Source organism: Bison bison, unplaced genomic scaffold (genome assembly GCF_000754665.1).
Source record: "Bison bison bison isolate TAMUID 2011002044 unplaced genomic scaffold, Bison_UMD1.0 scf7180017853731, whole genome shotgun sequence".
Lineage (NCBI taxonomy): Eukaryota > Metazoa > Chordata > Mammalia > Artiodactyla > Bovidae > Bison > Bison bison.
The window spans coordinates 712,255-733,196 of record NW_011484304.1 but is presented as its reverse complement, the minus strand read 5'-3'; the positions used below and the strand labels follow the sequence as shown (position 1 = coordinate 733,196).

The 20,942-nt window shown below is 50.7% G+C and overlaps 1 protein-coding gene across 1 annotated transcript in view; it reads right to left on the bottom strand.

Moving 5' to 3' along the window:
• The window catches only part of NOD2 (nucleotide-binding oligomerization domain containing 2), a 34,335-nt gene extending 14,215 nt beyond the window's left edge, over positions 1 to 20,120 (bottom strand). Inside the window, 8 exon segments of the mRNA XM_010855158.1 lie at positions 1,118 to 1,201; positions 1,412 to 1,495; positions 6,682 to 7,282; positions 7,285 to 8,496; positions 11,433 to 11,538; positions 13,923 to 14,389; positions 15,577 to 15,797; positions 20,039 to 20,120. Coding sequence (XP_010853460.1) covers positions 1,118 to 1,201; positions 1,412 to 1,495; positions 6,682 to 7,282; positions 7,285 to 8,496; positions 11,433 to 11,538; positions 13,923 to 14,381 — 2,546 coding nt within the window. The 5' untranslated portion in view covers positions 14,382 to 14,389; positions 15,577 to 15,797; positions 20,039 to 20,120.
• Between the last annotated feature and the right edge of the window lie 822 nt (positions 20,121 to 20,942).

Genomic DNA, 20,942 nt, shown 5'->3' with positions numbered 1-20,942 from the left:
TGGCCCTGCCTGAGACTGAGTCAACAATTTTAAAATGGCAGCTCATCCCCAAATGCATGGAAGCAATTCTTCACTTTGAAGCTGAAGCTCCACTACTTTGGCCACTTGATGTGAAGAGCTGACTCACTGGAAAAGACCCTGATGCTGGGAAAGATTGAGGGCGGGAGGAAAAGGGGGTGACAGAGGATGAGATGGTTGGATGGCATCACAGACTCAATGGACATGAGTTTGAGCAAACTCCAAGAGATGGTGAAGGACAGGGAAGCCTGGCGTGCTGCAGTCCATGGGGTCACAAAGAGTTGGACACAGCTTAGCAAATGAACAACAACAACCCTGCCTCATAAACCCAGGAGGCAAGAACATCTCAAAGGGAAAAAGAAGCCAGGCCAACCCATGGACCAGCTGGGGGGATGATGCAATGGTGTCAGATGGGAAAGAGATTCCACTTGAGGCTGAGAGGGTGGGGAGCAGCAGAAACTCAGCCTTTCCAGGCTAGAAAGTGAAAGTGTTAGTTGCTCAGTCCTGTCCAACTCTTTGCGATCCCACAGACTGTAGCAGACTCCTCTGTCCACGGAATTTTCCAGGCAAGAATTCTGGAGTAGACAGCCATTTCCTACTCCAGGAGACATTTCCAACACAGGGACTGGAGCCATGTCTCCTGCATTGCAGGCATATTCTTTACTGTGTCAGCCACCAGGGAAGCTCAGCACTGGACCCACCAATAAAGGGACTTTCTGAGAGCTTTTTGGCAACCGTCTGCCTCTGTGGTGGCAAGTGACTGCTGCATTCCTACCCTGACCCAACGCGTGCTCAGTGTACCAATCAGGGAATGGATCGCCCCAGAGAGCCAGTGATACTCTGAGACACAAGGAAGAAAAAAGGTCCTAGAAACCCTCTTCAGTCCTGGGAGCTAAAGGTCAAAGGGCAGGAAGCCTCAGCAGCATTGGTCCAGAGTTTGCTGGGGAGGTCACAGCATCAGTGAAGCCCTGTTCAGAATGAGACACTGTCCTTGTTTTCAGCGAGGTGAGGTCATATGCGCATTATGGGGCGAGACCAGACCAAACTGACTCAGTTGTGGGGACGAAAGTCTCCAGGAGTAGGGAAGCCCCAGGCTCACCTCAAAGCCAAGAAGTTCTGCTTGCACGCAAGGAGCCTGGCCATGGAGTGTGCACAGCCATCGGTCAACTTGTTGTTGAAAAGACTGGAAAGTTCCGAGAGAGAAGAGACATGGAGATAAAGCATAGTGGACAGTGACCACCCCAACCCTGGGTCACTGGCTCCCTCAGGAGTCCCCTGTGCCCTCTAGCCATGCAAACATCCCAGCCCATCACTCGCTCACAATTGCTGCCCAGGCGGCATGGCTTGGGCTGAGTCTGGGGACATGGGGCCCAATGTCCACAGCCTGACTTACGCTAACTTCTGCAGCTGCTCACAGCGAAGAGCATGTTCAACCAACTTGCAGATGCCTCGGTCTGAGATGTTGTTATCTCGCAAGCTAAACAAAGACAAAATAAAGAAATCTGAACACAGAGCCAATGAGAGAGGGGAAAAAAATGGACAAAACCCCCACAGAGACTTTTGCTTAACCCCGAAGTGCCAGCCTCTAAGCTTCTGAGAAATGCCACAAGGACAGAGCACCCCAGAAAAGTGGACACCCTCCCTGTGCCTGGCCAGGGTACTAATGTCATGCGCTCGGTGGGGTGGAGGGCTTTGGAATTGGGGACCCAGAGTCTCTACTAAAGAACACTGGAATCCTTAGGAAGGCCCTACCTAATCGCTGGCACTGTTTCCAGCTCTGTAAAAGAGAAAGGAGCATCGCGAAAGTTCCGAGGTGAGAAGGAACATGGGGAAAGCACGGGGAACTAGACAGGCCACCGCTGGGGGTTATGGTGGTTACCACCATCCAGGCGACCAGATGGAAATTCAGACAAGAATGGCTAAGACTTTGGAAGTGAGCACACACCCTATGTCAATACTCCTGCAAGCCAGCCTCTGCCTGGCAGGTCCCTTCCAACATTTCTCTTTGGGAACGGTGTTCCCCAAAGCTCACCTGGTCACAAGATCAGTCATATAGTGCTCCTAAAATAGACTCTCTGGCCCCTTCCCCAGAGCTGGTGAGTCTGCAAGTGTGAGGCGGGGCTCAGGGATCCGTGTATTTTATTCACTGTACCCGTGATTCTGCATCTTTTGGTCAGCTTGGGGCCTGACTTAAAGGTTAACACCTCAGGCTCTCTGGAGTTCTTCAAAGAAAGTTCTGATCCTGACAGTCAGGAAGGTAAAGCAGCCTCACTGGGCTCTGGTGGGGATTTAAAGAGACAGTCCACATAAAGCCCTGGGAGCACCCGGCACAGAGTGAAAGCTACCTGTAATCTGATCGCTCATCCGTATGGAGCACTGCCCAATAGTACTGATGTTTAATCCTCTTTAATCTGATGAAGTAGGTACTATTATGATGCTCATGAGAGAGAAGAAAACTTGCTGAGGCCCAGCAAGCGAAGTGACTTCACCAAGGTTGCACAGGGGCTAAAAGATTGGAGCCTAGGTGTTCCAGCTCCGTGTGTGTGTGTGTGTGTGTGTGTGTGTGTGTTGTGTTCAGTCGCTCTGGCTCCACAGTCTCCTGTAAACCACAACGTCACGTGGCCTCTCCCTTACAGCCTGCTCAGGGCTCTCAGGTCAGATTCATGCATGGGTGGGTCATGAAATCAACTCTGAAGGTCTGGAGCAGCCTTCTTAAACTGGAAACAGAACAGGAAGGAAAAAGAGAGCAAAGTGTGCCAGGGTTAGTAAGAGAAAGTCATTTTGTGAAATTTCAGTTTGACATGTCTGGGTGCTCGCTTACACTCTCCTTCACCGTGGGGTCGTGGTCCGAAAATTTTGAAAGCCATGGCCCTAGAGTCAGAACTGGTTCTCAAGAAATCTGCACGCACGGGGCACCTTGTGTAGGGGCTTCTTGGAGCCTGAGGGTTTCGGTTGGCATGGAAACAACTTGGAGTGGGAGAGACACAGTTTGGCGCCGTGGGAGAGAAACCTCCCTCTCTCATCCTTTCTCTCTCTTCCCCACTTCCTTCCCTCCTGTCTCTGTCTCTTTTTCCCTCTCTGCCTGCCTCCCTCACTCCCTCTCTGTCTCTGTCTGTCCCTCTACACACAGGAAATGCCCACTCAGCAGGCTCACGGTTGCTACCCGCCTCTCCCCCATGACGATGGCGGTTTCAGTACTTAAGTGTGTGCAGGGCAAAATGTGGTGGAACTTGCTCAGGGACTTTCACTGCTAATGGAAATTCAAGCTGGTTCCCACAGACCTGCAGTCTTCATAGTATGGCCTTGAAGCTCTTGTAGCAGAATCACTTTGTTAAAAACTTAAACTCCAGGGCCCCACCTCAGACCTACAGAATGAGAATTCTGGGAACAGGCCCAAGAACTTGCATTGCCACAAGCCCCCTTTGCACACTCTGGTCTGAACACTAGAACCAGCCCACCCTCACATTTCTCTGAAAATAGAGGCAGGCGCCCCGTCTCTACCCAACCCTTCCAGGCCATGTGGGAGTCACATTTCCCAGCCAAGGAGAAGGGGTCCATTCATCCTAGGGATCCATCTACTGTGGATCATCCAGACCAGAGGTTCTTGACCTCTTGGGGGTCCAAGGACCCCTTCAAGAACTATGGGTCCACTATCCAAATGCTCATTCATATTTCTATCAGGAAAACAGCTCCCACAGACAGGTCTCAAAATTCCTGAGTGAAAAAAAAATTATGATTCCTCCTTCCTGAGGATCTAGAGAATTGTGCTGTCATGATCCATCTACACAGCCAGACCCACTCTCCCTTTCTCCTGGCTGTTAGTCCTGGGGGGCTGATTCCTATAGACACCCTGACTGGGGGTTCCCTGTGGGTTAAAGCAAGAGTGAGGAGGAGAGGAAGGGCCAGGGTTTACCTGCAGCCCTCACCGTTCCAGGCTGCTGCAGCCTCCATCCTTCCAGGCAGCCCTCTCCACACCCACCTCTCAGCCAATAACCACTCACCCACCCCCACCCCTTCAGGCCTTGTTGCTGGTGTTCAGTCGCTCAGTTGTGTCCGACTCTTTGCAACCCCACGGACTGCAGCACGCCAGGCTTCCCTGTTCATCACCAACTCCCGGAGCTTGCTCAAACTCATGTCCATCAAATTGGAGATGCCATCCAACCATCTCATCCTCTGTTGTCCCCTTCTCCTCCTGCCCTCAATCTTTCCCAGCATCAGGGGCTTTTCTAATGAGTCGGCTCTTCACATTCAGGCCTAAGGAGGCTAACAGCCCTATCCCTACCCCGCCCCCAGCCCCAGGAGCCTGCATCATCCCTCTCTGCTCTTCCTAACTCCTGCCCAAGCTTTTGTAAGCTTCCCTTTATTAAACTCTCCTCAAATCACCCAACAGCTTCCTCCCTATATATTCATATTTATCACATATGTTAACTGTATCACATACATATTAGGGGCTTCCCAGGTGGCGCTAGTGATTAAAAAAAAAAAACAAAAAAAACCTGCTTGCCCAATGAAGGAGACTTAAGAGACATGGCTTCAATCCCTGGGTTGGGAAGATCCCCTGGAAGAGGGCATGACAACCCATTTCAGTATTTCTGCCTGGAGAATCTCATGGACAGAGGAGGCTGGTGGGCTACAGAGAGCCCAAAAGAGTCAGACACGGCTGAACAGACTGAGAACCGCACAGCACATACACATATCAACTCTCTGTGATATGTTATATGCTACATTATTATTGTATTTAGAAATATGTCCTGATAACAAAAGCCACCACACAGTTTCTAATACATATCTAGGTACTTGCTCCACAGAGAAAAAAGTCTCCCTGCTTTAGTCCAGGGAAAGGTATGCCACCGTAATATAGTCAAGGAGAGGACTGTTCCTTGCTCAAGGTAAATATAAGGTACCCCACAGTAGACATAAAGCCCTGGAGAGGCTGCGAGTCGATTTTAAGTTTAAGCTACAACTTCTGCTTTCTCAGAGGTTTAAAACAGGGAGCAGAAATCCCCTTTCAGGGCTGGAAGGGAAGTTGGGAGCCTGCAGCATGCTGGCCACCTGACCTGGGCACCTCTCTGCCCTCGTCTGGCCCGTGGATGGAGAGAGGCCCACGGGGGCGGGGCACAGACGTTCCTAAGCGGGAAAGCTCACAACTTCAGACGGGGGCTGAGAGCAGCAGGGCCAGGTTAGAATGTCTCCACTACATAAAGAAGTAAAAAGCTGGTGGAACTCTGTGGCCACTGTCTATCTCTTGGGTCTCCAAATTTCCATCTCACTGGGACTTGGAAGACTCTCAAGGGAGTGTGGGATTAACAGGTGTGCTGCGCTGGGTGCTGTGCTTAGTCGCTCAGTCGTGCCCAGCTCTTTGCAACTCCATGGACGGTAGCCCACCAGGCTCCTCTGTCCATGGGATTCTCCAGGCAGGAAAACTAAAGTCGGTTGCCATGCCTTCCTCCAGGGAATCTTCCCAAGCCAGGGATTGAACCTGGGTTTCCTGCATTCTAGGTGGATTCTTTATCATCTGAGCCACCAGGGAAGTACCCTACCAAATATAAAATAAACAATAAGGATTTACTGTATACCACAGAGAACTATATTCAATATCTTATAACAAACTAGAATGGAAAAAAATAGGAAAATATATAGACATATATATATGTGTGTGTGTATATAACTAATTACTTTGCTGTATACCTAAAACAAATACAATATTGTAAATCAACTATACTTCAATTAAGAATAAATTAATAAATAACTTTTTAAAAATCAAAATGCAATCTCTCATGGGGTGTAGTCACCTCTGATTTGAGGGTAGTTCCTAATACAGACACATATTACACCAAACTTTGCCTGTGACTTCAAGGCTGCCATGGCGCCCCTGAAGCCCATCCATAACACAGGTTGCTTGTGGGGAGCAGAGACTGGTAACGAGAAAGCTATCAATTGTGAATCTCAGTTCTGCCATTTCCTGTGTGATCTTGGACAAGTTACCTTGCTTCTCAGAGCCTCAAATCAAGGACACTGGGGATAATAAGGGCTTCCCAGGTGGCATCAGTGCCAATGCAGGAGACATAAGACGTGGGTTCAACCCCTGGGTCGGGAAGATCCCCTGGAGGAGGGCATGGCAACCCACTCCAGTATTCCTGCCTGGAGAATCCCATGGACAGAGGAGTCTGGCCCGCTACAGTTCATGGGTCACAGAATCAGACACAGGTGAACCAACTAAGGATGCATAGCACGGGGATAATACCATCCCTTCCTAGAGCCCAGGGTGGCTGTGGGGATTAAAAGGTAATTCTGGAACTTCCCTGGCGGTCCCATGGTTAAGACCCTGTGCTTTTTATGCAGGTGATGTGGGTTCGATCCCTGATCAGGGAACTAAGATCCCACTTGCCTCACAGAGCAAAAAATATTTTAAAATAAATTAAAGGAGGCAATTCTGGGGAAAGTGTAGTACAGTGCCTGGCACACGGGCCATTCCATGAATTTCAACTATCCTTATCATAAGTTGAATCTAAGGTGCAGACTGATGAGGGATCTCCGCTAGGTCTTTGCAGAAAAGGGGCTGGGCCTGGACTCCTGGCTCCCAGCATAAAGGGGGCTCCCCTACCTGCACCAGGATGGCAGCATTCCCACAGTGCCCAGCCAGCATCACCCAGCATCACTCACTAAAGAGCTTTGCAGACGCCCAGGCAAGGCAGCAGCTGCTCCACGCCGATGTCGCCCACAGAGTTGTGGTCCAGCTGCAGGGCCACAGGCCGCCGGAGGTGGCGCAGCACGAAGGCCAGGGCAGCACACTCGGCCGGGCCCACACCGCAGAAGGTCAGCTTGAGGTGCCCAACGTTCAGCCTGCGAACGGCCTCCCGCGCCAGTCGCTCCTCCTGCATCTCATACAGGCTCCGGATGAGCCAGAGGAAGCCAGGCAGGGCGTGCATGCTCTTGGCCTCACCCGGCAAGGCGGGTGGGATGGAGCGGAAATGCTCGCGGAGGCTGCGGGTCAGACATCGCCGGACACAATCCCAGCGCCGGAGCAGGGCCGTCTCAGAGGCCTGGCACTCCGCCAGCAAGCTCCGGTGCTCCTGTGACAACAGCCCCGCCAGGAAGGCCCCTGTGATCTGGAGGTTGTGCTGCTCGGCCCCCTGCAGCAAAGCAGCCACGCTGCCCTCTCTGCATCGGGAGCCCCGCAGGAACAATTTGGGCAGCACCCTGGCCAGTGGCGAGCTTTCAGGCCTGTGATCTTGGAAGAGATGTCTGAGCGAGGATGGCGGGGGTCGGCACTGAGGGCGAGGTAGAATGCAGCAAAGAAGCACTGAAAAGTGATATGCAGAAATTCCAAGGGGGCTGTACTCCCAGGTACAACCCTCTTGGCAAGCACCAGGAAGCCAAGAGAAAGGTCCTCACTGTCGACATGTGCCGCCTGCAGCTGTTTGGCTGAGAACACGTAGCAGCATGTGCCCAGGCCCCAGAGAGCCAGGCGGCCGAGATGCAGGAGTGTGGGGAGCCTGCCCTGAATCAGGCTGGGTCCCAGGCCATGGGTAGCTAAGGGTAGCGGGGAGGCGTGCAGCAGAAAGTGCCGCAGGATCAGCAGGTACATATCCGTGGTGGTCTCTGGGGACCCCCGGCCCTGCAGCAACAGCTCCTCGTGGCACTTGGACACCATCCAGGAGAAGACAGGCAGGTGGCACAGACCGTGCAGGGCCGAGGTGGCTCTGAGCAGGCAGAGGAGGCGGTCGGCCACCCCAGGCTCGTGATGCCGCTTCCTCAGGTACAGTTCGATGCCCTCTTCCGAGAAGCCCTTGAGGCTGAGTTCCGTGCGCACGTGCTTTCGGAGGCTCGCCGATACCGCGCTGGGGCGGCTGGTCAACACCTTGCGGGCATTCTTTAGCAGGTTGCCCTGCAGAAGGTTGAAGAGCAGACTCTGGACTGACGTGGGGGCGGTCGGACAGCAGTGACGCTCCTGATCCGTGAACCTGAACCTGAACTCATCAAAGCCATCGAAGGTTAAGAGGATGCGCTCAGGGTGGTCAAGGAGGACCTGGAAGACATCCTGGGGGCCAAGGTCGGGCCAACAGCAGTGTTCGAAGAGCAGCGTCCGCATGGACAGCGGTTTCACCAGGCACTGCAGCTGCCGGCAGCTAAATGGGAAGACGAAGAGAAATTCCTGGAAGGCCCGCCCGGAAGCCCAGAGCAGGTGCAGCTGCTGCAAGAGCGTGCTCTTGCCGCTGCCCGCCTCGCCCACCACCAGCACAGTGTCTGCCTCTTTGTTGAAATGGTCACGGGTGCTGAAGAGCTCCTCCAGGCCTAGGGTGGTAGGGCTCTGCTGCGAAGGTCCAGCCATGCCCACCTCCATCTGGATTTCCAGAACATTCTCTGTATATACTTCTTCCAGGCAAAGATTCTCTGCTCCATCGTAGGTGCTCAGGAAACGAGACTGAGCTGATATAACGGTCCTCAGCTTGGACACGTACTTCTTACAGGCGGCATCTGGAAGACAGAAGAAGAAACTGAGGAGCTGGGACCATGGTGAAAATGGGACCTGATGAGGGGTGGGCTGCCTCGAGGAAATGAGATGTGACGCATGGGCAGTGCCTGTCCTGGCTCTCCACTAACAAGCCATGGACTTGCGACTTAGCAGCAGCAGCAGCAGCAGCATGTAACCTTCCTGAGACTCAGTTTTCTCCTCTATGGGACAGAGAAGTGGTGGTCCCTACGTTTTGTGGGTAGGAACCCATGTAAAAACTTGCGGATCAATGAAGATAATGTTCTTTGTTCAGTGTCCAACACGAAGTGCTCAAAAGACATTGCCTAGCACCATTATCGTTACTGACATTGCAAAGAGCTCTGGAGAAGATCAGGAGCACTGTGCTGGGATCAGAAGACCTGCATTTTGATGTCTCTCCCACCATGTTGGTTCAGTAGACTTAGATAAGTCCCCTCACCACTCAGCCTCAGCTGTTCTTTCTAAAGGGAAACAGAAGCCTTGAGGACACAGAAGCTCAGTTTCTGAAGTCAGATACACCTGAGTTTGAAATCTGGGTCTACCATCAACTTGGGCAAGCGTCTCATCCTTTCTGGCTTTAGCATTCTTATCTTTAAAACTGGGAGCAAACCACACCTTGAAGGATTGTTTTAGGAAGAAATGAGAAAAAGAAGAGTTTAGAAGAATGGTGACATACAGTTCACCCTCACAGAATGCTGTTTATTATCATTATGATTACTGGAAGCAGCAGGCACATCAGTGGCCCCTCTAAGGCACCCACATTCTAACTCACAGCATGTGTGAATATGTTAACTTACTTGCAAAAGGGATTAGACAGATGTGATTAAACTAAAGACCTTGAGATGGGAAGCTTATCCTAGTTTATGTGAGTGGTGCCAGCGGTGGATGGTACCTGGGCCACTGGGGCGCCCAGATCAAGGACCTGGACAATATTCCCTAATCAAGACCTACTTCCCCATCCTCTTCATACAACCGTCTGCAATACAAGTTCTCATGTCTAGGATGTGTCCACAGGGGTGCTGTTTTTCCTTTTGTTGTTGTTGTTCAGCCACTAAGTTATATCCGTCTTTTGGGGACCCCGTGCAGTCAACACGCCAGGCTTCCCTGTCCTTCACTATCTCCCAGAGTTTGCTCATAGTTATGTCCACTGTGTTGGTGATGCATTTCATCTTCTGCTGGCCTCTTCGCCTTTTGCCTTCATCATCCTCATATTATACCAACATGAGCAAACCACTCCCAGGGTCAGGGGTTAGTTCTTTTTATAGGAAATTGGGAAGTGATGGTCCAGAGCCCCAGGCGGTAGGACCACAGAGTATCACAGACTCACTGCCCCCAACCAGGTACTGACCCATTTGTTCTCAACTCAAAGCCTAAAAGGTAATTCTCACAGAGCGCTCTGAGCACACTGAAGCTGTATTTATGGTCATTCAAAGGACAGGCCCTGTGATTGTTGTTTCCTCTTCTGTTCCCAAAGCTGATGACTGTCTTTGCCCTTAATGCCACCTGGATAAACTAGGAGCATTGAATAGAGACTGCAAAATATATATATTTTCCTAATACTTTGATTTTGCATGCAGGATTTCCAGCTGCCAACAATCATATCAAAATTCTCTAGGGGAAAAAATGTTCTCCTTTTAAAAACAAACGCATATCAATTGTCACCTTTGGAACTGTCACCTTTGGGAATCTTGCACCATGGCACAGCGTTAACCATGCGTGAACAGCCAGCTGAGGTTGATGATACCAACAGCAAATATTAACCAAGGGCTACCACGCTCGGAGCTATGCATCCCCTGGTGTGTACTGATGCCTGCGTTCTGTTCTCAGGTGAGAGGGTGCAGACCCAGATGCCAAGCACAGGCTTCCAGGCATCCTTCCTTCAGGGGGCAGAGCCCGAGGTGGTAAATCCATCTGTCAGCACCATGCACAAGTCAGGGGGCCTTGATGGTAACGAGCTTTCCTGACGGTGATACAGGATTAAGACACACAAGGCTTGCATCCTCTCTTTACAACCAATGAGCTCTTCTCCCAAGAAAAGAGGAAGTATGGGTGCAGATGGTCTAAAACCAGATCCATCCTCCCCTACCGTTACTCAACCTCCCTGCCCCAGTTTCCATATCTGCAAAGTGGAGGAAATAATACCTGCTTCTCAGGGTTGTTGCCAAGGACAGACATCATAAATAAAGCACTTGGCAGGATGCCTGGGATGTTCGAGCTGTGCTATCCGAGCCTCTCCCATTCCTGAGTTGGGTCGGTGACCATGTGAGATGAGAGATATCACATTATCTAAATCCATTTGGCTCCTAAGTTTCTGATGAGTAGCTAAACTGCAGAGATCAAGAGATACCAGCCATCAAAAAGTGTTTCTGTATCTTTCCAATACATGTAAAGAGAGAAGGGCCAGTAAGAAAGACCAGTATTAGCCCTCAAGACAAAGTTGCTCCAGTGATCACTCTGCAGGGTAAAAAGAAGTAAAAGCAAACCCTAATAGTACACACATTAATTCTCCCAACATCCCAATGAGACAGTGTTGGTATTGTTATTGTTGTTTAGTCACTAAGTCATGTCTAACTCTTTTGCAACCCCACAGACTGTAGCCTACCAGGCTCTTCTGTCCGTGGGATCGCCCAGGCAAGAATACTAGAGTGGGTAGCCATTTCCTTCAGGAGATCTTCCCATACCAGGGATCAAACCTCCATCTCCTGCATTGGCAGGTGGATTATTTACCACCGGGCCACCAAGGAAGCCCCAAAACAGTAGTGATATTACCCTTAAAATGAGACGCTGAGTTTTACGGAGGTTTGCACAGCCAGTAAGTGAGATTCTAGCTGACAAGTCTCATGCTGATGTTTTTGCTCTTCACCATGAATCTGAAAGTCTTCCTTTCCTTTTCTGATAACTGAAAAGAACACATATATACCTTCAAAAGGCAGGGCCAATGGGACCGGTAATTCCTGAATACACTGTAGAAGAAAGGCAGCCAACCCATTCGCCTTCACTGTGGCGAGATCAAGGAGCCTTCTTGCCTGTGGGGAAAGCAAAAGTCATTATTTATCCAGAAAGGCAAATGGAGAGGTGTGAGAAGGTCTCTACCAACTATGGCAATGCCATGAGCCTCTCTCTTCCACCACAATAAAAGGCCAGAAAAACATCTGCATGGTAAGATGCATTTAAATAAGTCAATGCAGTATCAGGTGGTGAAGTGAACACTTGAACACACATCCAATGTGGTTCCCTCTTAAGACTCATTGAAAGAGTGAACAACTTAAAAAAAGAAAAAGACATAACTCTATAAACCTGCAAGAATGGGAAAAATAATTCTTGGAAGACGGAAATCACTTGAGTGAGTAGTGATTTCTTCGAGTCTCTGAAATCCCCACAGGGACTACAGCACAAGGCGCAGCCGCAGGTTTCAGGCACTCTAGTGATGGAGGACCACAATGCAGCTGTTCTAAGACACTCAAACACAGATACTATGAACACTTCAAAGCAGCCTTGAGCAGGCTTTACCTAAACTCACCTGGACACCAAACACATACTTCAGAAACAGACAAAAATCAAAACTAGAAAGTCCCCTTGACATTTTGAGACCATACACATTCCTTTATTTAGAGCAGTCTTATGGCTCCTCCATCATCTGAAACATTGCTCAAACATCATCAATGATTTTGCTCTTCAAAGATGCTATCAATAAATTACACATGAGAGCTTCCCAAAAGAAGCAAAAATTGATGTGAAATAATTTTTCAAGCAAATGTTTAAAATTCAAATGAGAAAGCAGACAGCACTGTGAATGAACTATACTCCAATAAATCTTTTAAAATAACATTATTACAAAATAAACAATGAAATAAACATCCTAACACTGCAATGTATTCCAGTGCATTCATTAATAATTCATTATTTCATCAACAAATATTTCTTGAGTGCCTACTATGTACAAGGTTCTCAGCACAATAAGCTTTAAGACAGAAACTGGTACATAGTAGGCATCAAAATAGATTCATATGATTCTAATCAATTAATTAATTAAATTCTAATTAATTCAATTAATTAGTCAAAGCCCTGGGTTTAGCACTGGCCTTCTCATTAACTACTGTGAGCTTTTTCTCACTTTTTTTGAGACTCAATTTCCCAATCCATAAAGTGGGCTGTTAATGACTGTTCCATCTGCATTACAGGAGACCTGAGGTCCACTCTTTGGGGGAAGACAAAACAAAGAGCTTCAGAAGTACCCCAAAGACATTTTTCTGTTCTTGTGGAATGGCATCTTCAGAGGCAGTTATCATAACCCTGAATGTTTATGAGCGAATGCAATTTCATATAGAAGTCCTATGTGGGCATTTAAACTACATAAGTACATCGTGTTTTGTATTAATTATTAAACACAGATTTAACTTAATAAATTTTTGTGATCTGTTGAGCTGTTAATTTACAGCGGACGGCACTAAAAGCTAACAAGCACAGAGCATCACCAGTTACCCAACTGATAGTAACAAATAGTGAGCTGGTGAGCGCTTACTGGTGGTTTAGTCGCTAAGTCATGTCCGACTCTGTGACCCCATGGCCTGTAGCCCGCCAGGATGCTCTGTCCATGGGATTTCCCAGGCAAGAATACCGGAGTGGGTTGCCATTTCCTTCTCCACAATGAGTGCTTACTGTGTGCTGGGTACTGTTCTAAGAGTTATATAGCTCACCTCATTGAATTCTCCCAAGACCTTACTAATGTTTCCCAGATGAGGAATCTGAGACAGGAGAGATGAAGTAATGAGAGCTTCCACAGAGAAATCTGAAGTCACAGGCCTTGAGCCTGCATCATCCTGACTTCAGAATCCGAGATGCTCACCACCACAGAACAGCATCTCGCATCAGAAGTGGCATGGCACCAAAAAGCCACAGCAACTTTCACCTTCCCAGATACCTTCATTTATTTATTTTTATTGATTAATTTTTGCCACAACATGTGGGATCTTGGTTCTCTGACCAGGGATCAAATTCTTGTGCCTGGCAGTGGAAATGTGGAGTCTTAACCGCTGGACGGCCAGGAAAGACTGCTGGCTCCCAGGTGACACAGCGGTAAAGAATCCCTATGTTAGTGCAGGAGACAAAGCAGACTTGGGTTCGATTCCTGGGTTGGAAAGATCCCCTAGAGAAGGAAATGGCAACCTGCTCCAGTATTCCTGCCTGAAAAATCCCACAGACCGAAGAGCCTGGTGGGCTACAGTCCATGGGGTCACAAAGAGTCTGACAAGACTGAGCACACACACACACACACATGCATGCACACACCCACGCACCTTTAAAGGAGGAGGACTATGACCCACATCTCCCCACAGGCCTGATTTCATGAACTAGTCTCAGTAACTAAGCACACTTTTCCTCTGAAAAGTGCTTAGAGGGAAGTGCTTACCCGCTGGGATGAAGTGAAGATGGGCCGCCTGATTTCATCAGTTTCGTACTGGCTGATGAAACCCCGCTGCTGTGTCAGGTCCAGCACACCCTCCACGTGGCCGTAGAGTCTCCTGACAATGGCTGGTCGGTGACTCTGCAGGTCACGGGCTGGGTGGGGTGAGTGGGGGTCCCAGGAGCTGGGAAGCTCGGGGGGCTGGCTGTCGGCCTGGGCCTCCCGCACAGCTGCAGTCAGTTGTTCACAGCCCCAAGCACCCTTATTCCAGATGGTGTCCAGGAGGCGCCTGGCCAAGTGGGAGATGGGCTGCCCCACGAGGCTAAGCCCCTCATAGTCCTCCCAGGAGAGGACTTCCCGGGAAAGCAGCCGGTCCAGAATACTCTCAAAGCCCTCCAGGGACCCCGAGACCAGCAACTCCAGCAGTTGGCTTCTCTGTGTCTGAAAAGCATCTTGTGCGCACATTTCACAATCTGGGAGGAGAATGAGGTCAGGGCAGGGCTTCTCAGAAAGCAGGCGGAGGGTAGTGGAGAGGGCAAGTCTGCCCCACCCTGAGACCAAGCCAGCCACGGCTGTACCCTCAGGCACCACCAAGGCAAGCTCCCCATTGTACAGATGTTCAAACTGAGGCCCACAGAAGGCAAACTGGCTTGTGGTCTCACAGAGGGTCTGAAGCAGCCAGGAGTTAAATTAAGGCCCCTGGCTCCCACATCTATGCGTCATGCCTGGTTTAACAGGTTTATGACTTCCTTGGTGGTTCAGTGGTTAAGAATCTGCCTGCCAATGCAAGGGACACAGTTTGATCCCTGTTGCGGGAAGATTCCAAATGCTGCAGGGCAACTAAGCCTGTGTGCCACAGTTACTGAGCCCGCACCAAAGAGGCTGCATGCTGCAACTATTGAAGACCGTATGCCCTGAATAAAGCCTGTGCTCTGCAACAAGAGAAGCCACTGCACTGAGAAGCCCACATGCCACCACTACAAAATAGCCCCCTCTCACTACAACCAGAGAAACCCCATGGGCAGTAGTGAAGAACTTTTGGTGCTCTGTCAAAAATAAATACAAAGTTTTTTTTTTAATTTAAAAAGGATTCCGTTAATGTTAGGAGCAATGTCTCCCAAGGAATCAGGGAATCATTTCTCAACGAGAGGTCCCTTCTATGTTGGTTGGATTCACGCTACCATAGCTCTCTCTTCAATAATGGCTAATGTTTATTAACTGACCACATATAATGTGTCAGGCACCATCCTAAGTGCTTTCAATTAACCCTGCCAACCACTCTGAATTTGGTACTAGGATCAGCCCCACTTTACAGATGAAGAAACTGAGTCACAGAGAAGCTTGGTGACTTGTGCAAGGGTTGAAAGCTAGACGAGGCAGAGCTAGGATCTGAACCCCAGCAGAGCAACTCCAGACGGCATACCTTATTTGGGTTCCCTACAGAGGCTCGAGCCCAGACCTCTGTACATAACCCACGGCGACCCCCAGAGGCAGACCCAGAACACTGCTGTGAAGATGCCAACCCAGGTGAAGTGAAACTCGTGGTGCATTTCAAAGCCTATGGATGCACTGACTCCCATCTACTGCTCCCCTCCCCAAATGCCCAGGCCCTCCCCCCACCACCACACACCGTGTGCTGTCACCTCTGCCAATGGCTTACCCTGGGCTCAGCCCTCAGACTCTGGGTCCTGGGAGTCCGTGGGAAGCGATCTCACAGAGCTCCAAGCCCTGGCAGGGTCCCCACGCAGCAGAGGAAATCTCTCAGCAGGTTCCCTCCTGTGATGGTCACGGAGTCCAGAGACGTGGGCTGGTGCAGTGCCCACAGAAAGCGAAAGTAAAAGGACGTAGGCATGGGAACTGAAGAGGAACTCCAGCGTCTGTCTACAAAACAGGGACATTCCAGGAGACTGAAGGGAGCAGACGCCAAGGGGCTTGGAAAGTCTGCCTTTTCCCTATTGGTTCTTTATGTGCCTAACTCCCTTCTTGGCCCGAGTGGAAGCCTGGGTTTTACTCATCCTGGCATCTCTAAGCCTGGCATGGAGCTGGGCCATGGGGAAGTACAGTGAGAATGTTCATGAATCAAAAATCCACTGAGGGAAGGAGTGGGGCTGGAACATTCTGTACCCGTCTTCATATGCCAGCCAAAGGAAGGGAAAGGAGAGATCGCAGCTCAGAATGCTGCCAACATGTAGGCTGGAATTCCTGTGCTGGCCAGATGAGGAAACTGAGGCAGCCAGGTAGCCCACGAGTCTGGCAGCTTTGGGGGCTGTGAATCCCCAATGCGGAGGCCACTGTAAACCAGAAAGGAACACAGTTCTCTCTGGCCAAGCAGGCCTCCTTCCTGTGCCCAGTGCCAAGCAGAGGAGTCCAGAGGATAGAAGTGGGGAGAGGGGAGAAGAGAGAACAAGACGGGGTAGCACAGGCTCTGGGCTTGACGCTGGAGTGGTTCTCGGCTATGAAAACAGCAGGTCCATCACCACGCCTGCCCAGGTCCTCCACAAACAGCCCAGAAATGGGGTCTGCACTTCACCTCGAACCCAATGCCCAGAAGACCCATGTGCAGCCAGGAATTAAAGAAGCTGAAGAGTTCAGATGAGATAGGACATTGCCTGCCCCTCTCAACCAGAGGAGGCCTAAGGACAAACAGTGGCCCTCTCCTCTGCATCAGGAGAATCTGGATCACTCAACCCCCGACCCGCAAAGATCATTAGGTTTAGAGTGCATGCTCAGTCGCTTCAGTCGTGTCCCACTCTTTACGACCCTACAGACTGCAGCCCTCCAGGCTCCTCAGTCTATGGCTTAGAGTAGGCATGGCCAAGTCACCTGCAGGCGGGACTTACGTGGCACAGGACTGGCAGGGCTCAATTTGCCCACAGACTCCACGTCTTTCCTGGGGAAACCCCCTACAGGATGGGCAGAGGCCAGAGCTGGCCAAGCAGATGTGAAGAATTACGTAATTCTCAGCAGTTCTGGCACAAAGATTTTGGCCTCCACCATGACTAGCACAGAGAGACCCCACCAAGCCTAATGATCTTTGACACACCTACAAATACGTTCACCCACAAGCGGATGAGCTACAGCTAAGCCAGGACCCTCTGCAAGCCTGCCAAGTCTGGGTCAGTCGACAGATGCTTGAGGCATGCCTATCAGACTTGTGATGTCAGGGTACCCAGAGAAGGAGGCAAGCCCTAGCCAGAAGATTTGGCAGTCTATCCTCCCACCAAGAGCTGGAAAGTCCCATCTCTGTCCTAGCCTTCTTCCAGAAACCTCAGAGCTGGGAGAATTTCCAAGTATCAATCTTGCCAGCACTCTGTGTCTAAGAAGGCATTGTCCTTTCTCATCCTAAACATTCAGGGCAAAAGACCTGGCCCGTTGCTGCCCTCACTAACCAGTACAGGAAGTTCCTTATCATGTCTAACCAAAGTTTTCCCTGCTTCAGTTTAAATTGCGAACGATAGAAAACAGATGTCCACTCAACACCTATTTCATAAAAACTGTCCCTAAAATCCTACCTCTTGCCCCTTTATTCCCTGCCCAGACTTCCCCTCGTCAGACTAAACCAATCAGCCTCTCTCCATTACCTTTTCTTCTCCACTTTAATTACTGCAACTTTGAGGTCATTATAGTCTTTTCTCGAGGAGGGTACGGTCTATGCAAAGAAAGGGGCACTTCCTTACTGAAACAGAGGGTCAAATGGAAGGGGCAACCCACACGGGGCCCCCGCTTATCCCCAAGCCTAAGGCAAGCCCTGATCCCTCCTTCCTTCCTGAGACACAGCCGGTCTGGTTTTTCTGGAGCCCTGAGCCATTTGATTTGCCTAAGTGCTGAAATCTCAGCCTGCTGGACAGCTGCAGATAGGAAAGAGAGGGAGGCCCCAGAAGTTCACCTTCTGAGCTGTCCAGCTCTTGTCAGGGGCCACGCCTCCCCTGGGGCACTGGACCTATCGCCCCCTCACTTACTGCAGCATGCTCCATTCTTGCCCCCTTCACCAAGCTTCTCACCGGGAGAGCTGTTCTCAGCAGCACAGACACATAATGTAATTTCTCCACCTAACCCCATTTCTCTGCTCCCTTCACAGCAGGACTCCCGAGCTGTCGTCTGTACTGCTCTCCTCAAGCTCTCCCCTCCTGTCCCCTCTGGCCTCCAGCTGCTTTTGTCATGGCCCCTGCTGACCTCCAGGTTGCTGGATTCTCAACCCTCACTTGTTGGCTCTGCCAAAGGCATTCGTCATCATCACTCCCTCTCTTCTCCCTGAAGCATCTTCTGTGTTCCCTCCAGAACACCCCCACTCTCTGATTTCTCCTCCCATCTCACTGGCTGGTCTTTTGTCTCCTTGGCTAATTCCTAATGCTACGAGCTACAGAACTCCCTGGTGGGACCTCTTTTCTCTGAATGACTCTCGCCCTAAGTGAGCTTGTGGCTTTAAATACCAGCTATCTGGTGATGATGCTCTAAATTTTATTTCCAGCCCCAATGTCCCCACTAAGCTTTTCCAGCTGCCTAATGGGATGCCCAATGGGCATCTCAAACTTCACAAGCATAAAACCAAACTCCAGATCTTCCCCCTAAACAGGTCCCATTTCAGTCACTCAGTCATGTCTGACTGACTCTTTGCGATCCCATGGACTATAGCCTACCAGCTCCCCTGCCCATGGGATTCTCCAGACAAGAATACTGGAGTGGGTTGCCGTGCCCTCCTCCAGGGGATCTTCCCAGAGACCCACGTCTCATGTGTTGGCAGGCGAGTTCTTTACCTCTAGCGCCACCTGGCCCCATACCTCATCCCTCTTGCCTGCTTTCTTTCTCTCTATAGCACTTATTACTACCTGACATGTCGTGTATTTACTTATTGACGGCTGTCCAACTCCTTTCCAGAAAACGAACCCCACGAGGGCAGGGAATTTTATCTGATGTTTTCTTTGCTGTACCCTCAGTGTCTCATCCAGTGAACTGATCAAGACTGTATGAACAAATTAAAAAATGGATTTCCTCTGCATGGTTCTAGGAGCCAGAAGTGGAGCCAAGGGGTGGAATCTGCAAGCCACAGACTTTTGACTAAATGAAGCCAGAGCTACAGGACGCTGAACAGTGTTTCTTAAGTAATGAGCTCCCCAACACTGAGCATATGTAGTTGAGGGATCGTGTACTGGGTGGGAGGTTAGCAGGCTAGATGGGGTCCCTTCCAGCCTCAGATCTCAGAATGCTGATTGGTGAAGGGGATCTGAGTAATCAGTCAATTTAGGAGCAGAGTGATTAGGAGAGTGAAGGAATGTCACTCTGGTCTTCACCAATGGGGTCTTCTCTCTATGGAACAGGACCCTGTGCCCAGAGAACAGCCTGTGGGGAGATGGAGCCCACCACTGGGAGAAGCCCAAGAGCTCAAAAAAGAAGGAGAGAAGCAAGAACAGACTGGAAGCCAAGGGTTCAGCTGGGGGAGCCCTCCTGGAGGAGATGGAGGAGGCGTTTGAGTTTGTTGCAAAGCAAGGAGGACCAGATGGCTGTTCCTCAACAGGAGGAGAAAACGCGAGGATGAACGGCACAAAAGATGCGGCGCTGGCAGGCCCTGGTGTGTGTGGGTCTGGGCAAAGATAGGATTGGGGATGGGCAGGGGTCTCCACACCCACCAGTGAGGAGGTGGAGGCAGGAGACTCCCAGGACAGTTACCAGGCAGGGTTAGAGAGCATCCGGGCACTCTCATTTATACCCATCCACTCACAAGCAAGGCGAAACTGGGTAAACTGAGGGAGAGAGGAGGAGGCTGGACAGAAAGTAGCTCCCGCTCAGAAATCTGAAGCCTGGCCGGCCGGCGCCTCACAACTTCATCGTGGACTTTCTCCCTACACACAACCTCGACCCCCAAATCACACCTCTCTATAGAACTCAGAGGCTCGAGGGACGGAAGTTCTGCCCACGCCGCTCCCCCTCTAGCCTCTTCACAGACTGCCAGGAGGCTCCCCAACCTCCAGACGGCCCCTTTCCTTCTAGACTCCGGGACTCCCGAAGGGGAAACCAAGGCAGCTTCATCGAGAGCCTGGCGGCCTGGACGGCAGTCAGGTGTCCCAATCCCAGGAACGGGACCCTCGGCGCCCGCCGTCCCTCGCGCTGGGCTCAGGAGCACTCACCCCTGGCAACCGGGCTCCTCAGTGCAGCTTGAGTCTCCACTAGCCTGCTCGGCACCGGCGAGACTAGGCGGCGCTGGTGTTCCGCCCGCCCCCATCCCGCCTCCGCCCGCCCCCACCCCGCACACACCCCTTCCCGGCCACGCGCCCAACTTGCCCCGCCCCCTCTGCCCGGCAGCCCCAGCGCTCCCGGCCCCGCCCCCCACCTCCTGGGAGTCGAGAGCCAGAGGGACCCAGGCGGCCTGAGCACGCAGGGCACACACATACACACGCAGAGATATACTTTGAATTGAAAAGCTAGGTAAGCTGTTGGGGTCAGTATTGCCTGTCTCCGCTTTGAGGGTCAGTAAGTCAATAGTCGTCTTGTTGTTGTTTTTGTTCAGTCGCTCAGTGGTGTCTGACTTTGCCACCCCTTGGACTGCAGCACGCCAGGCTTCCCTGTCTTTCACCATCTCCCGAATCTTGATCAGACTCATGTCCATCAAGTTAGTGATGCCATCCAACCATCTCATCCTCTGTCGTCCCCTTCTCCTCCCGCCTTCAATCTTTCCCAGCATTAGAGTCTTTCCCAATGAGTCCAGTCTTCGCATCAGGTGGCCAAAGTATTGGAGTTTCAGCTTCAGCATCAGTCCTTCCAATGAATATTCAGGTCTGATTTCCTTTAGGATGGACTGGTTGGATCTCCTTGCAGTCCAAGAGACTCTCAAGAGCCTTCTCCAACACCACACTTCAAAAGCATCAATACTTCAGCTCAGCCTTCTTAATGGTCCAATTCTCACATCCATACATGACTACTGGAAAAACCATAGCTTTGACTACAGGGACCTTTATTGGCAAAGTAATGTCTCTGCTTTTTAATATGCTGTCTAGGTTTGTCATAGCTTTTCTTGCAAGGAGTAAGCATCTT